Raw genomic sequence first — 17,063 nt, 5'->3', positions numbered from 1 at the left:
TCTGACTGCAGCATCCTTTAAAATGTGCTGTTTTTTCTGCTTTTTTATTTGTGCTATATGTGAGGGACTGAGTGTGACTGAAGGTCTTAAGGGAAATTATCATTGCTCGTTTGTCATTGCAGTACAATAATTCAATGTAATAATGTATTGAAAGAGTTATATTACTGGAAACTGTATATATTCTGAAAACACTGAAGAACATAGTTGTACAAATGGGTAATACATAGATAATATACAGTACCAGTCAACAGTTTGGATACACCTTAAATTATTTGAAAATGTTCTGCATTGTGTATTTATACTAAAGTCATCCAATCTATAAAGAAAAACATACAGAATTATTTAGTAAACAAAAAAATATGTTTGAAGTCTTTGATGTCTTTAAAGTAGTGTAAAAAGTGAATAGTCCTATTTGAATAATGTTTTAATTCATATGATGAAAAGAACTACTCAATTAAGTAAAGACAATAATACTTTAAGAAATGAAGGTCAGTCAATCCGAAACATTTGAAGAACTTTAAAATAATCCTCAAGCGTAGTCGCAGAGACCATCAAAAATGTTATGATGGAACTGGCTCTCATCAGGGCTGCCCAGGAAAGGAAGATTAAGAATTACATCTGTTGTACAGGATAAGTTACCAGCCTCAGAAACAGCAATTTTTGGTTTGTTTAACACTTTTGAAATTACTACATGATTTTTTATGTGTTCTTTCATAGTCTGGATGACTTCAGTATTCATTTACAATGTAGGAAATAAAACTTTTGACTGGTACTGTATAAGAAAGTACACAGAAGCTGTGAATATTCAATCATTTGTGCTGCTGGTATAAAAACACATATAAACAAGTATAAATAAGCATCGGTGAAGTGCACATAAATGTGCTATAGCAGGTTCACAGTATTTTATATCAGTAAGAATGCCAGTTGCTTACGTGGCTCCGCCTCTTTGAGGTCCTCACTGCTTCCTCTTTTGATTGACGAGCAGGAAGACATCCTCTGGACCTGCGTGTGCCTGTTCTGCTCATCTACCACTAAGGAGATCAGTGTTTGGGCAAAAGAAGAGTATTATTAAAATTACCTAAATACAATAAATAACAAATATATAAAGCACATTTAAGTCTGATTTCTCAAATGTGAAATATATTATACATGGTTATGTATTAGAAGGGCTCAAATATGTACATGAAAAAAATATCAGACATAAAAATTAGTCCACAATTCCTGTATCAACACATCCCTATTAGAAAGCCTGGAAACAACCAAATGAAACATAACAATAATCTTGATAAAATCAGCATTCAGGGCTGAGTAAATTACAATAATTGCTCCACTTCATAACGTCAATCAATAAGTTAGTCATGCGTTAATAATTCAGGGCTGCTTGCTTTAAGTGTGAACGGAGCTTCCTCTGACCTTTCTCCGCTTGCTCTATGATCTGCCGGAGGGCTTTCTTCAGGCTGTTTGCTCTCAGCATCAGCTGCTCTCTGGATCTGAAAGGTCTGAGGACCCCCGGAGCGTCGGAGCCGCTCTCCTCACCCTCCTGCTCCGGCGACTGGGAACCGGCGGGCACCAGCTGAGCATCGGCTTCTTCGCTCAGGGCCCGCACCAGAGAGTCCAGCTTTTCATTCAGCATCGCACACTGCAAACAGCAAAGTGGTGCAGAGTGAGAGGGTATTGTGGGTGATCCTGTACTGCCAATATTACGATCTGGTGTGACATATTAAAGTACAAGTTTTGAGAGCTTTTGGGTTATGGTGAGTATTTCCACAACACACACTACTGCGTTTATATAAAAGACACATACATTAAAGATGTCCTTCTAATAACTTCTAATACACTTTTTTGTTCTTTGTAAAATACACTAGGTCTCACTGAGTCATATATGCATGCTGCACATAAAACTCTTCCTCAATTTTTTTTTTTTTTTAAGTAAAACCAAACAAAACCCCGGGGTTGAATTTTTTTTAACTTTCTGGACCTGGACTACCCACCTCTGTGTATGTAATTAGGTTTACATAGGATCTCTAGTGGATTTCACGTTTTACAGAGACTCTAAGTCACTAGGTACTAGGTCAGTGGCTGAACTGCACTTAGCAGGGCATTACACATGTTGTAAAGTAACATATGACATTGCAAAGATTGTTATTAATGTAAAAATGTCTTTATTTTAAAACGTTTCTAACTGTATTTCGTCTAGCTAATCAGAGGCGATATGTATTTGCATGCATGAATATTCATGAGCAAGAGACGCAATCCTATCGTTTCTCAATCCCACTCCTCCACCGGACTAAAGCAGCGTTATACCGGATCACCTGAACAATTTTTTTTTTACATGGTATTCATTCATACTAGAGACCACAACGACACATGTTAAAATGAATGAAAAAAAAAAACTGATGGAATGAGACCTTAAGTATAAGTATAAAAGGGATGCATGGTAATATATGAAACATATTGTTATCAGCAGATAATTGCTTTAAAATAAAAATTAGAACTTATTTGTAATTGACTGGACCACCAAATACTTGGTGAAAAATACAGAAAGTGTCTTTTTTGCCTTGTTGGCCAAATAATTTTGGTTGGTGCAATTTTTTGCTCATCCCTATTCCAAGCATCTGTATTTTATTTATTACTGTAAGTGAAAATACAATAATTTATACTGAACAATGTGCCTTGTTGTTTTCTGTTGTTTTTGCTGGGATGTTAAAATGTTCCATGTCCAAATTTTGGAAAGGTTATGCATCTGCAGAATTTTATATGTACATAAAAAATAGCAGATATTAGGATATGCTCAAAATATCTGTCACTCTTTCTGGCCTCCCTTTCTGCTCCGTTGACTCTAAAGATTACAATTTCCATTAGCTACCTCCTTCAGAAGTCCTTGTCACATGCCTGCCTTCAACCAATCATGGACAGGTTTCACATTCCTTATTATCTGTATTTTAGAATGCACTGCCACCTTGCGAAGTATTGCCAACCTTCCTGTTGCATACAGAGCCTTTTCTCCCGTTCTGTCAGCGTGTTATTGATCCCTGTCTGTTTACTGTTTTTATTCTTGTTGGATTTGCCCTTTAGTTTTGTCATTTCGTTTGATTACTTCTTTGGCTTTTGACCCTTCCTGTGTTGATGGTTTGTATTTTAACCTGGCTCAAATACAAAAAAGAAATAGATAGCAAGCCTAAAAACAAACAATCTTGATTTATAGTAACTAAAGTTAAAGTATTAACGGCATGATAACAAGTATGGAACTGGATGCCAGTCTGTAATGTCATCATCTTATTTTTGCTCACATATATTATCCTTATTGTAAGATATTTCTTCACATTGAATTAAACACTTTTAAAATATGTCAATACCGGTGTACTTTTGCGGGAGCTTTTGTCCAGCCAAACTTTATGAAGCTAATTAAAATAAAAGTGCTGAGGATAAGTGCAAGGCTCAAGCACTACCAGCACATATTCACATGGCACTGCTCTGCTGACGCACTCTCAAAAAGCTATTTGTGTGAGTGAATGAGGCAGCCCTCATATGTCTTTTCTACACAACACAAAACCCATGAGAAAAGGTTACCATGTCAACTTCAGCTGTGGATTCAAGTAGCAGTCTGAATAGCCACTCAGGATTAGAGGAGCTGTTTACAGGGTCAGTGTGGAGGCTAACAGAAGACATTCTGACCACAATAGATGCATGGCAGGTGACCCACGGTAGAAGGATTAACTCTTTAAAGACCTGAGCCTGAAACTGTAGCATGGTGATGATATATTTACACAATTACAAAGTAATCCATTTTCACCTGATTCTGATTTTTTAACAGCTGCTGAACACAAATTTGATACATTTTACATTTCTTTAGATTTCTTGATTAAATCTGATAAATGGTGAGATATTTCTGCATCTGGGGTTCACTTACTCATCAATCATCTTGATGTTTTTTTTATTAATGCAGTCCAAACTTTATTTGTTGGGGGCCAGAAGAAGAAATATATGTGCAGTCACAGGCCACAGACTCACACACCATTTTACTTGAGTTACTATCTTTTTCTATATTTGACAGTGTTGTTTAAACTAAGAGTTTTAAATTGATGTTTCGTTTCATAATATCTCTTAATATGATACTCTTGTACTCCTAATTAGGCAACTGATTCCTGACCAATTAAACATACACACTTCCCTCTGAACTTTGGAATTGTTAGACTATTTGGCCCGTTTTCTGCGCTACAACTGAGCACTCTCACGCCTTTAGACTCTTTGGTCTGTTTTTTTTCGTTCTACAACTGCACATTCTCGCCGCTTTTAGTCTCTTTGTTCTGTTTCCGTGCTACAACTGTGCATTCTCTCCGCTTTTAGACTCTTTGGTCTGTTTTTCGCGCTACAACTGCACATTTTCGCCGCTTTTGGACTCTTTGGTCTGTTTTTTGTGCTACAACTGCGCATTCTTGCCGCTTTTAGACTCTTTGGCCCGTTTTCGGAGCCACAACTGCGCATTCTCGATGCTTTTGGACTCTTTGGTCTGTTTTTCGTGCTACAACTGCGCATTCTTGCCGCTTTTAGACTCTTTGGCCCGTTTTCTGCGCCACAACTGCACACTCTCGCCGCTTTCAGACTCTTTGATCCGTTTTCTGCGCCACAACTGCGCATTCTAGCCGCTTTTAGACTCTTTGGTCTGTTTTTCTTGCTACAACTGCGCATTCTTGTCGCTTTTAGACTCTTTGGCCCATTTTCTGCGCCACAACTGCACATTTTCGCCGCTTTCAGACTCTTTGATCTGTTTTCTGCGCCACAACTGCGCATTCTTGCTGCTTTTAGACTCTTTGGTCCGTTTTCTGACACCAAGCGTTTAAACTTTGAATCTCACATTATAGAAACCTGCGGGCCAAATTTCATTCTATTTCTAAAATACCCTGCGGGTCGCTTCAAAAAAGGAAACAAGCCGCAAATGGCCCGCGGGCCCTAGTTTGTACACCCCTGTATTAATGTATTTGCAATAGTACAAAACGGAAATATGGTTTGGAATAAATGTCTAATTCTGCGATCATACATGACTCAATCTATTAATGCCTAATACTTTGCCTCAATAAAGAAATCAATTTAACCGGAAGGCTACATTTAAAGTCCCTCCACAATTACACAATAATGTAAGTCCTCAAATGATTTCCTCCACTGCTGCCCTTTATTCAGTTTTACACAAATATAGACAGATGAATGAATCAGCCAATTACAGATGAGAGGCAGATGATGGAGGTATCTCAAGTGCACTTTTATTATCACAAAAATATTATTAATAGAAACACTGACTCCATGCACCAGTGAGTTTGTGGCCCCAGATGGTTAATCTTCTGAATAGCTTCCAAATATAAAAATATATGGCTGTTGATCTGTTTTTTTGCTGGAACATTTTGTCAAATATGTCAAATATTCTACTCACGGAGCAAGATTTACACTATTTATCCAGTGAGATTAATGTTCCACTTCAGTAAGGTACAACTCTACAGTAAGGTACAAAGCTACTTCATGTAATTAACAGAAAGGTCTTGTCCAGGCAAGGATGTCAATCATTTCATTTCATTTTTTTAATACATTTTATTTCTCATTTCTTTCCCATTTTCTCCCAGTTTAGCTAGGCCAAGAGCTAGGCCAATTGTACCACATATTCAGCTGTATCCCCGCCTCTTTTTAAACTTCCGCTAATGTAGCATTGCTGTGTAGCCAGTGGTGGAAAGTGCTCTTTTGATACATCAGCTCACAGACGCCTTGTGCTAATCGACGTCACCCTTTGGGGTGAGGGGGGGAGAGACCCATCTACCCACCCAGAGAGAGCAAGGCCAATTGTGCTCTCTCAGGGCTCCAGCAGCTGATGACAATCTACATGACTGCACTTGATATGCTGGGTCACACTGTGCCCCAATCATTTAATTCTAAAGTATAGTCCCACCTTCTTATGATACAGAGAAATAAGTTAAAAAAAAACAACAGATCTATGGAAGGAGAATTCAGATCAAAACTTTATGATGTTTTGTCATTGAAACATATTGAAACTCATTACTACCATTCGTCATTAGACACTAGACTTGGTTTGGCTTCAGTTTTCAGAGATGTTGTGTAATTCATATCTTTTTTTTTTTTTTTACATTTAGTGGTTAAAAAAACATATATAAGAGTAAAAAACAAAGTATTATGCATTTGAGAGATTTTGTTGTTTATTCCCGTTGCACTAAATGTAATATCCATTAACCGTGACTCTTGTGTGCTCTTATACCAAGCACTGAAGAGATCCACAGCAGCACATCCAAACCGTCTAAAAGTCTTACACAGCAGAACACACAGGTATTACACAGGAATAACCAGTCGAGCTGAGTTTATCCTGTAGGCTGAACTATACAGCCCACTGAGCTGCAGCCTACTAATGCTCACTATACCCACTATTACACAAGCACTTATATAAGCTTACTCAAAACTCAACCTCCGCACACACATACACACCCACACACACACACACACACACACATATATATAAGCTCACTCGTAAGTCCTCTTTAAGCAACGTAACCCATGCACGCACACACACACACACATTTAAAACAATTGTACCTTTTTAGCCATTGCATCCGCCTCCTCCTTATTCTCTGTAGCTCTCTCATAGGCTTTACCAACCTCAGCCACAAAGTCATTCACTGTCCCACACAAAAACCTACAGAGAAAACGAGACAGAGAGAGAACATAAAAAAGATTATGTAAATAAAATTATATAATTCATAGATATAATCATTTTTTTCATTATTGTGATAAATGATCGTACTGTCCTTTTGTGCCACTGATATAATGGTAATAAAAAAGCAAAGCAATTCATTATACATCAGTTTTCGAGAGTCATTAAAATAAATACATTTTAATAAATACATTTTGGAATGCAAAATGTATACATATAATTAACAAACAAAACATAAATAAAATAAAAACAGTAAGATTTCTTAAAATAAGAAATCGCAAAGTCTCAAAAGGGACACAAGAATCAGATGTTTTTCTTGTGCTTGTTTTGAATTCACTTACTTACAATAAGGTGAAAATGTGATTAAGATCAATTATGGTACTCCTAATAAAAGCAAAATAATAATCTTACATTTACAATGCTTAATAAGACAAACATTCTTATCAGAGTACAAAATAAAATGTATTGCCTTTTCGAATCATTTCACTTTTTCATTTCATTTTTTTGCAGTGTATATGATATAAACTATATGGACAGAAGTTTTTTTAGTATGATAGTTCACTCATAGTTTTTTTAGTACTGGATGGAGCACTATCTTTCCAGAGATTACAGCTCCGCTGCTTTACAGCTCAATGCAGGGGGGATTTATACCCCTTTACTCCATTCCTGATATTAGGATTTTTTTTTTCAATTTCCCAGGAGTTTCAATGACTGGAAAAATAGGCTCTATAACTCCAGGTGTTACATAACCCTGTTAAAAAGAGTTCTATTCTTTGCTCGTTCATTTAGACACACTGTTTCTTATTGCAGGTTTACAATAATCTTTTCCCACAATATAAAATGTAATTGTTAATTTTAAATGATGCAAAAAAAAAATGCAACAACAAAAATGCAAAAAAAAAAAAAAAAAATTGTTTTAACAGAATTGATATATTAGGTCATATATGAAAAACTGGACACATTTTGACTGCTAACAAGCCTGTGATTCCCTGAAAATCATGTTACAGGTGTGTGTGTGTGTGTGTGTGTGTGTGTGTGTTTATTTAAACGTAAACCTTTTGACCCCCTAACAGCAATACATGCTGGGACGTATCCAGTCCAGCAGGCAGTTGTCAGTGTTAAAGCTGTTAAAGCTGTAAATACCTCTCCACACCCACAGTGTTATTAAATCCACTAAACTAAAGTCCCAGACAAGAACTTCAGCCAAGAGACGGACTGATTTGATATCGTTAGGTTCAGCAGGAACCTATTATGGAAAGTTGTTCTCAGAAGTGCTGTAAGAACTTAATAACCTAAAGCACGTTACAGCTGGAGGTGACTTTCCCGGCACTCCTGTCAAACAGGGCTGAACACGCCTGATAAGGAGCCGCTGCTGTGGCACAACACCAACAATCCAACCCGCCATTTTTCAAAATACCAGCACCCAGCAGAATGACACACACACACACACACACAATGCCACAGAGGATATGATGTCACTCTATTTTCACTTATACTTACTTAGCAGAGGATATGACATCACTGTGCTTGTCTGAGTCAAGGATCTTCGTCAGATGGGTGGCAACAGAGTCGGCATAGTGAGTAATCTGAATCAGAATAACACAACATATGAACACATGCAGACTTAACCGGACTGAACTGATGTTGGTAAGAGGCTCAAAGTTAAAGGAATAATCCAGTTTACACAATTTCAAAATGTTTGGTGAAAATTTTTTGTTTGTTTTCTGTACTGATGGAGCGAATGCGTACTACACTGGCATGCTGATTCTCAGAATGTAGATAATAAGCTGTTAATCTTGAATCTTGAAAGGTGCTCAACAAAGCCTGGAATATGTGTTGGGATTGAACAGATTAATTATTTTCAATACTATATTGGTCCTCAACATATTAATTAGCAAACAGTATTGTAATATATTAAACAATTCAGTCCAACTGTTGACACCAAACAGGCTTTGACTGATAAACTTCATATAAACTAAGTGGAAACTTGTTTTACAGTCACACTGTATGGAGAACAGTGTACAGAATTACAGAATGTGTACCTGGAGTGGAGAGTCCAGTGGATCATCCTCCTTAACAATTACAGGAGTATTCTTGGTGGGAACTTCGTATGTCGTTATACTCCATCTAATAAAAACATAACAAACACGAGAAAAGTGAGAACTCTATAGCAGTAAATAATACAGTGTAGTAAATATTACAATCCATTCAAATATTATAATCCATACTTGGCATTAAGCAGGATGCCTATAGGTTTATGCTCATCTGATTCATGGTAATACTTCAACACAGGGACTAAACGAGCACATCTGTCTTAGTAACGAGCGCAACTTAAAGTCGCTTAATGCATTCATTATAATATAATCGAACAAAAGAGTTTCTGCAAACATTTATTTTAATGACAAATCTCTATTCAGAATACTGGGTGGTCCACTACAAGACCGGATCCATGTCTGGATACGCCTAAAAAATAAATCATGATTTTAATTATGATTAATCACAGAAAATTGTTGTAAGTGATAAATGTATATAAATACAAATATATACAATTTATACAAATATAAATATCAATGTGGGTAGACGTTTTTGGGATGGAGAATGTGAATGGAGATTTAAGTGTGTGTGTTCTGTGTGTGTGTGTGTGTGTGTGTGTGTGTGTGTGTGTTTACCTATCCAGCATCTTGGTTGTAGCTCTCTCCAGTTTCTCCAGTATCTGCAGCAGTTGAGCGTCATCGTCACACAGCCCACCCCAACCCAGCACCCGCGCCAGGTCATTACCCGTACCCAGAGGCAGCACTCCCAACTGACACTGCAACACACACACACACACACACACACACACACACGTACAAACAGACAAAAGATAATCCATAATCCAGCCTTGTTGATATATTTATGACATCATTATTTCTTTAATCCTATGCATGACTGCTGACCTGTTTGTGCAGTCCCAGTTTATCCAGTTCTGACAGCACCCAGCCCACACTGCCATCACCACCACACACCAGGATACGGAATGTCTCAAACTTCTGGAAGAGTCGCAGTCTGTGCACACACACACACACACACACACACACACATAACTGACTACAACTGACTTGTTTTTACACCTACATAATATATTACTACTATACAGCTCTGCAAAAAATTAAGAGACCACTTCAGTTAAATCAGTTTCACTAATTTTGCTATTTATAGGTATATGTTTGAGTAAAATGAGCATTGTTGTTTTATTCTATAAACTATGGACAACAATTCTACCAAATCCCAAATTTCAAAATATTGTCATTAAGAGCATTTATTTGCAGAAAATGAGAAATGGCTGAAATAACAAAAAAGATGCCGAGCTTTCAGACTATGCAACTAATGCAAAGAAAACAAGCCCATATTCATTAAGTTTTAAGAGTTCAGAAATCAATATGATTGGTGTAATAACGCCGGTTTTTAATCACAGTTTTCAGGCATCTTGGCATGTTCTCCTCCACCAGTCTTTCACACTGCTTTTGGATAACGTTAAGAGCTACTCACTACTCATTCCCGCTGCAAAAATTTAAGCAGGTCAGCTTGTGTTTTGATGGCTTGTGATCATCCATCTTCCTCTTGATTATATTCCAGAGGCTTTCAATTTGATAAAATCAAAGAAACTCGTCATTTTAAATGGTCTCATTTTTTTCCACAGCTGCATATTTTTAATAAATAGCTGCTGTTATAGATGCATGAGGGTAGAAACTGCATGTTGCAGTGAATATACACCGATTGGCCCCTTTATCAAAACCCCCTCCTAGTTTTTGCACTCATTGTCTGTTTTATCAGCTCCACCTTTTAATTACACACTTTATCTATTTCTCTTCATTCAGGTATTGTTTGCATGGTGGTTCATTCTAAGCACTGCAGTGGCATGGTAGTGTTAGTGTGTTTTAGTGTGTGTGTTGTGCTGTCACGAGTGAATCCGACTGCTGTGTCTGATCCATTCATACAAGCACAACACACTAACACACACTAACACACCACCACTACCATATCAGTGCAGTCACAACAGCACTAAATAAAAATGCTACCTGAATAATAGCTGTTCTGATCATTAAAGTACAGTCTGCAATCATAGAACTACACAAAACCTCTCTGCTCAGCTAAATCAGTGTAGAAAAGGGTCAGTGTATGTGTCAATGCATCTATGTGAATATATGTGAGAACACAGGAGGTTAAACCCCATATGTTCCAAGTCTCACCCCAGCTGTGGTCCTCCATTCATAAGGTCAAAGACCTGCGCTGGGTTGAGCAGCTGTTTAAACTTGCGAAGAAACTTCACTCCCTGATTATCTCCACTCTTACTGTTCACCAGTACCAGCAGAGGACTGGTACAGGACGGACTGGTAGCCTTCCAGAAACCTGCAGAGGGGAAGGTGTATATTGTATAGTCAAAAACATAATCACGTATTTAACAATCATTTCTCAAAATCTAAAAGAAAAAATGCATTTAACATCTCTCACATTTACAAAAAACACTACTTCCTAAACTTTGCTTTGAGGTTTGCTGCCTTTAAATGCTCTACTGTGAGTCATAAAGGCCATAAAAAAGAGAATAAGAGAACTCTGCTGCTGTGTGACTACATCAAACTTTCAGGCATGCTTGGAGTCATATGCGAACAGACATGGAGGGTCAGGAAGTGAGGTGTGTTCAGGTACATTTCTGGTTTATTGCTATCTTGGTAACGGAAAACACAGGTGCGCCACTGACTCATTTAAACCCTGACAACAGTCTACTTTCAGACCTTCCTACCTATCTTGGCTACGAAGGTTTGTTACACACAAAAGGACTGCAGTGCACATCCAACAATAAACAGAATACTACATAAAATAACATTGCTGTTCCTATAAATGACCCGCTCAAGCCCCTTTACAGCATAAATGCGCAAGTAATTTACCTCTGCTGATACGTGCAGAGGCCTTTTTCGCATTTTTAGCCGCGCAAGTCGTATTTTTGGAGTCCTCAAGATGCCAAAGACACAGAGACATGCCCTAAATCAAGCTGCACAGTGCATGGTTAACGGCTCGCTTATAGATCCTTTTCACATGCTAGGTTAGACATCAAAGAGAACTAATGAGAAACCTATGAGAAACAAAGAATCGAAGTGCCGTTTGTTTCAGAAACATGGAATAAAAGGCATTACCACCCACAGTGGACAGCAAAGTGAGTGGTAATGCTTGTGAACGATGACTTCTGGCTAGAACTGTCCATAGTAGCAGACAAGCCAATGTGGCAGAAATTCCATCCCTATTTAATAAAGGGAGCTGCAACTGATCTGCCATGGGAGCTGACAAAAGTCTAGTACAAGTTCCTGTCCTGTAACTTTTGGCATGTCATATACACATGCAATACACATATAATATTATTAAAGCACTAATTCCTGAACGTTTCTCTTCTTTTAAAATCCCCTACTTTACATCATGGCGGCTATGCAAAAGTAAAATTTCCTTTAAAATGTAGAAAATGTTCCTTTACCACTGTGTGACTCTAACAGATGTTCAGGCATCCTCATTCTTTCTTTTCTTTCCACTTGCTGACTTAGATAAACAGCACAGAGAACTAACGTCATCTACCTACCCACACACTCACACACGTGAACAAGAGGAAGAAGAAGCTGTTTAATCTATTTATGCCTCTTTGCTGAAAAGAATATTGCGTACAGTGTCTGGAATGAATGCTATTCGTGTCTACTCTGTTCTTTCTGCTTGGAGATATGGAAGTGGCATATGTGGTGCTGATGCGGTTTCCAGGCAACCCCTCACCATCAGAGTCAATGCTGTTGAGAGCGGTGGGAGGGATGATGGACACTTTACACTGACCCAGTGGACAAGTTTTTCCCAACTGCTCCCTGCAGCTACTGTGCACCTATAAACACACATATATACACACACACATTGTAAAAACAGCTAAAGTGCCATTTGAAGTTTATAGCAAATATTTAAATACTTTGTAATAATGATTTTTAGGCTTGAGCAACTTCACAAAACAAAAGCAAAAATGCCATTTGACCCTAATTTAACCCTGCAGTTTACTCAGTGAAAGCATTTTTATGCTCTCTTGCCCTATTGAAAGGGCCAGCGCTTAGACAGCTGTGCCATCCGGGATTTAATTGAGCCAGTTGTTGTCCAGTAACTGGTTTGGCTAAGAAATGATTAATTAATTTAAATCTGATTGCATACATTTAGCTATCACAATTGTAAGCTATTTATCTGGGCAGCAAGTGTTAACAATTAAAGTGATACAAATAACATTAAGGCAGTAAACAGCGTTTTTTTTTTTCTTAAGGGAGTTACCTACAGTCAACTGGACTTTTAATGTAATCGTCTTTTCTACTGTTTGATGAAAAATACTACTGGTTACTTCCAATTGTAGAGAGTCACCAGGAACTGAGCTCACAATCTCCTAGTAACAGGGTTTAGACAGCTCTGCCACTCTAATTCAGTCAGTTATCATTTAATACATTATAGGCTTATCAAGCTTCATAGAACACAAGCAAATCCTAATTTAACCTAATAAGAAACTGTAATTTACTATGCAGTGTTTGCAAAAACATGTTATTTACTGTGAACTTCTTTCGTTGTGCAACAAGTGTTTAATTTTCCATTAATACATATAACACTAAGGCAGTACGTTGAGATTTATTTGTGTCAATATGTTGTTTATTGATTGTAAAACTATTTTCAAGCTCAGTCTGAACTGCAGTCAACTGCACTTCCAATCAATTGCTTTTTTTTACCACTTGGAGAAAAACACTAAATGCCAATTGTTTGGATCATCACAGGGACTGATGAGCACAGGGCTATTCCACCCATTCACAAACAGAGAGGCCAATTCTGCTGTGGTCAAGAGCCCAAGAGAATCACTGGGGATCGAACTGTCAATGTCCCTATAACCGGTCAACATCTAGACAGCTGTGCCCAACGGGAACCCTATCCAATTAGTTATAATCCAATACCTGATTTGGTTAATTAGCGATTCTATTAGAGAAATCCACTGAACTGCTGGTTAATTTAGATAAATATACGCAATGGCTGAGAGATGGAAAAATGGAATAAACCCAAAGGTAGCAAATACTAAAAAAGATATTTTACACATTTTACTGATTCAGTGTATGTTTTATTATGCTCAGCTACATGGTGCAAAGACACCTTTCCTTGATGAACGATTTCTAATCTATTTCCTTGGGTGTCTAAGACTTTTGCTACACAGTATTGGATACCTTTTGAAATGAACATACAACTATAATGGTGGTGGTACACCCCGAATGCATCATAATGCACAGTGCAGCACCATGCCTCGATGCAAAGAGCTGAAATGATAGCAGATAATTTGTCTATTTGTTAAGTTTTTTTTATAGTTGTGATTATTATTATTATTTAATATGTCAGTTTAATGACCAGCTTCTTCTCATCCATTACCGATAAAGAGTTTCTTTAAAGTGACATTGTACAGAGCTGTAAAACATCAGTCCATTCCAAGTAACAAGTTTCTATTAAAAAATTGAAATGCTTGCACATCAGGAACATTTCAAGTCACAGATCTTACATTCTAGATTTTGTGGCTTTGTTTTGACTTTTAATTTAATGTAACAATAGACAAATACTACACTGCATGATGTTGTCCTAAAAATTGCTAGTGCTTGAGCACTGGCACACATTGCAAGTGTTTGAACCTTCATTAAGAACAATTATGTGTGACTACCTTAAAAAAAAATTAAAAAGAAAATCCACATGCAGTTCAATTAATGCTCTGTGTTTTCTGGAACACTTACGATGGCTTTGCACCACAGGCAGCGCCAATCCTGCAGTCTGCGCACACTGCCACAGTTCCGATCACAAACCACACACTTCGCACTGACTGGCAGGTTCCCCTCCAGCCACTGATGGGGCATGGACACCTAGATAGGAGGCAACACACATATACAACAAAGATATTAGACGTATTCACATTCATTACTCAGGCAGAAGTCAAGCTTTTTACTCAAGTAAAAGAACTGGTTTCAAATCTATTTGAAATATAGAAGTTAACATTATGTAAGGCGAAACAAATATCATTAGAGACAAAAGCTTAGGTCGTGCCAGATTCCTATAGTTTACAACCCCTTCCTCCTTCCCAAAACACATTTTTCTAAAAGCCATAATGACTATAAAGTTAATGTTGAAAAAATTGCTGCCTGTTTCAGCTGATATAGCCTTTGGAAACGAATGTATTTTAGTACCATGTTAATATAATAAAAAAGCTTAGTTGGGACATTTTGCTTGAGATTTTTATCTGAATAGGTTTTTTTGAATGATGAAGCCGGAATAAAAAAAAAAGCTGAAATTAAATAGGAGTACCGAGACTATTAAAATGTAAGGTGTAGAAAGTTCAGATAATTGTGGGAAAATGAAAAGAATAGAAGTATAAAGTTTATAAAATGAATAATGAAATATTATTCACTTCTACATAAGTAAAGTAATAAAGTAGTTGTACTCTGTTACATGACAACTCTGCATTCAAACATTTATAACCAATAAAACATAACAGAACACTACAGAAAGAAAGAATATAGAAAACTACCTTTCAGCAATGTTATACACTCACCCCATCTTCATCCTCTATGATGTCATTCCCTATGGATGCCAGAGTGGTCCACTTACAGTTGTTAGTGGATCGGACGGCACAGCGTTTATGGGCTTTAAATTTGCACACTGTAACACACACACACACACACACACACACACACACACACACACACAAACATATACATAAATGGAAGAGGAGGGATGGTGTATGCATTAAAATTTGTCAGGCACATCAATTCCCAAACAGAACAAGCTCTTGAGAACGATCCCTGCCGGTCTTTGTCAGACTGACTGCAGTTTAAAATAACAGGTTATACACTGACAGAGAGAGAGACAGAGAGAGAGACAGAGAGAGAGAGAGAGAGAGAGAGAGAGAGAGAGAGAGAGAGAGAGAGAGAGAGAGAGAATGATAAGGGGAGTAAATGAAAGAGAGATGGAACGAGATTGGATTGAGAAAGCAATCAGAACAGAAACCAAATACAACAGGATAAAAAAGGAAAGCGAACTGAAACCTGGAAAAATATATAATAAAAAAAGAACAACAACAATGAAACACTCAAAAAAAATCAATGACAGGTAGAAGGAAATAATAGAAGGACAAAGATACTGAAAAAAAAAACAGAGGAAAATATTGGTTTGTTTGTGTGTTTACCATCAATGTCCTAAAACCACAGATGCTCTAGAACAAACATAGAACAAAACTGACACTCTATGTATTGTGTCATAGTTGAATAATGAGAGTTGTGTAGATAAAAATGACACAATATGAATCTTTGTCCCCTCTTTCAGTCCAGTGCAACAGCTACTTTAATAGAGCATGGTGTTGTTGATACTGGAAAGCAGCACTTCACCCCCAGAATCGTATAGTTATGGCAATATGGGTTTCTGCATGAATCAGGTCTCATGACCGTGGCCTTTCCTGTGCTAATGTGGGTAAGTAGATGATCTCAAACTAAGCACATAACAAAGACCATGCAAGGGAAATTAAGCAGGCATTCATGCTAGGCTAAACACTAACTGACTAGGCTAGCTTACAGTCTCTGAACTACCATGGCCATGACTATTAAACTGAAGCTTAAACTGAACACATATCAGCAAAGAAAATACCAGATTATTTGATTAGTAAGCCTCCAATAAATGTATTCAATGACATCTGTAATATTATTACATATTTTTTTCTATTGTTTTTATTGTATTTATTTTTGTATGCTCACCTTCGCAGGACAGGCCGTGTGACGTGACCCCAGGCAGCGCCTCCCTGCAGACGTTGCAGAAGGTGGGACGAGCGTGGGAACAGGCATACCAGTTATGCATCCCAGAGAAATGTTCCATGTTAAATTGGCTGGCCTAAACTCAGAAACACACACACACACACACACACACAACATATACTTTTGAGCAATCAGACATAATGGGTCACTCAGAACCAAAGCTGATGCACAATTGAACATGATTAATGAAATCAATAGTCCTGCTACACTCATCAAATCTGAGCCTGGATGTGTACACACTATGTGTAAAATAGAGCAGGTCTGGAATCAGTTTCACACAACACAGTGTTATACTTACAGTTGTGGTCAAAAGTTTACATACACTTGTAAAAAAACATAATGTTATGGCTGTCTTGAGTTTTCAATAAGTTCTACAACTCTTATTTTTCTGTGATAGAGTGATCGGAACACATACATGTTTGTCACAAAAACAGTCATAAAATTTGGTTCTTTCATAAATTTATTATGGGTCTGCTGAAAATGTCACCAAATCT

The 17,063-nt window shown here is 37.5% G+C and overlaps 1 protein-coding gene across 7 annotated transcripts in view; it reads right to left on the bottom strand.

Annotated features, from left to right (window-relative positions):
• si:dkey-172j4.3 (diacylglycerol kinase delta) overlaps positions 1-17,063 on the bottom strand; it is a 140,949-nt gene that overhangs the window by 20,128 nt on the left and 103,758 nt on the right. For all 7 annotated transcript variants that reach the window (XM_022678532.2, XM_022678533.2, XM_049482297.1 and 4 more), the window contains 12 exons: positions 16,513-16,645; positions 15,318-15,424; positions 14,506-14,631; positions 12,497-12,599; positions 10,936-11,095; positions 9,643-9,751; positions 9,376-9,515; positions 8,749-8,833; positions 8,207-8,292; positions 6,589-6,688; positions 1,414-1,639; positions 933-1,031 (listed from right to left, as the gene is read on the bottom strand). In XM_022678532.2, coding sequence (XP_022534253.2) covers positions 933-1,031; positions 1,414-1,639; positions 6,589-6,688; positions 8,207-8,292; positions 8,749-8,833; positions 9,376-9,515; positions 9,643-9,751; positions 10,936-11,095; positions 12,497-12,599; positions 14,506-14,631; positions 15,318-15,424; positions 16,513-16,645 — 1,474 coding nt within the window. The remainder of the gene's footprint in view (positions 1-932; positions 1,032-1,413; positions 1,640-6,588; positions 6,689-8,206; positions 8,293-8,748; positions 8,834-9,375; positions 9,516-9,642; positions 9,752-10,935; positions 11,096-12,496; positions 12,600-14,505; positions 14,632-15,317; positions 15,425-16,512; positions 16,646-17,063) is intronic.

Source organism: Astyanax mexicanus, chromosome 8, assembly GCF_023375975.1.
Source record: "Astyanax mexicanus isolate ESR-SI-001 chromosome 8, AstMex3_surface, whole genome shotgun sequence".
Taxonomy (NCBI): Eukaryota; Metazoa; Chordata; class Actinopteri; order Characiformes; family Acestrorhamphidae; genus Astyanax; species Astyanax mexicanus.
Note: the sequence above shows the minus strand (reverse complement) of the source record. Positions and strands in the feature narration are given on the sequence as shown.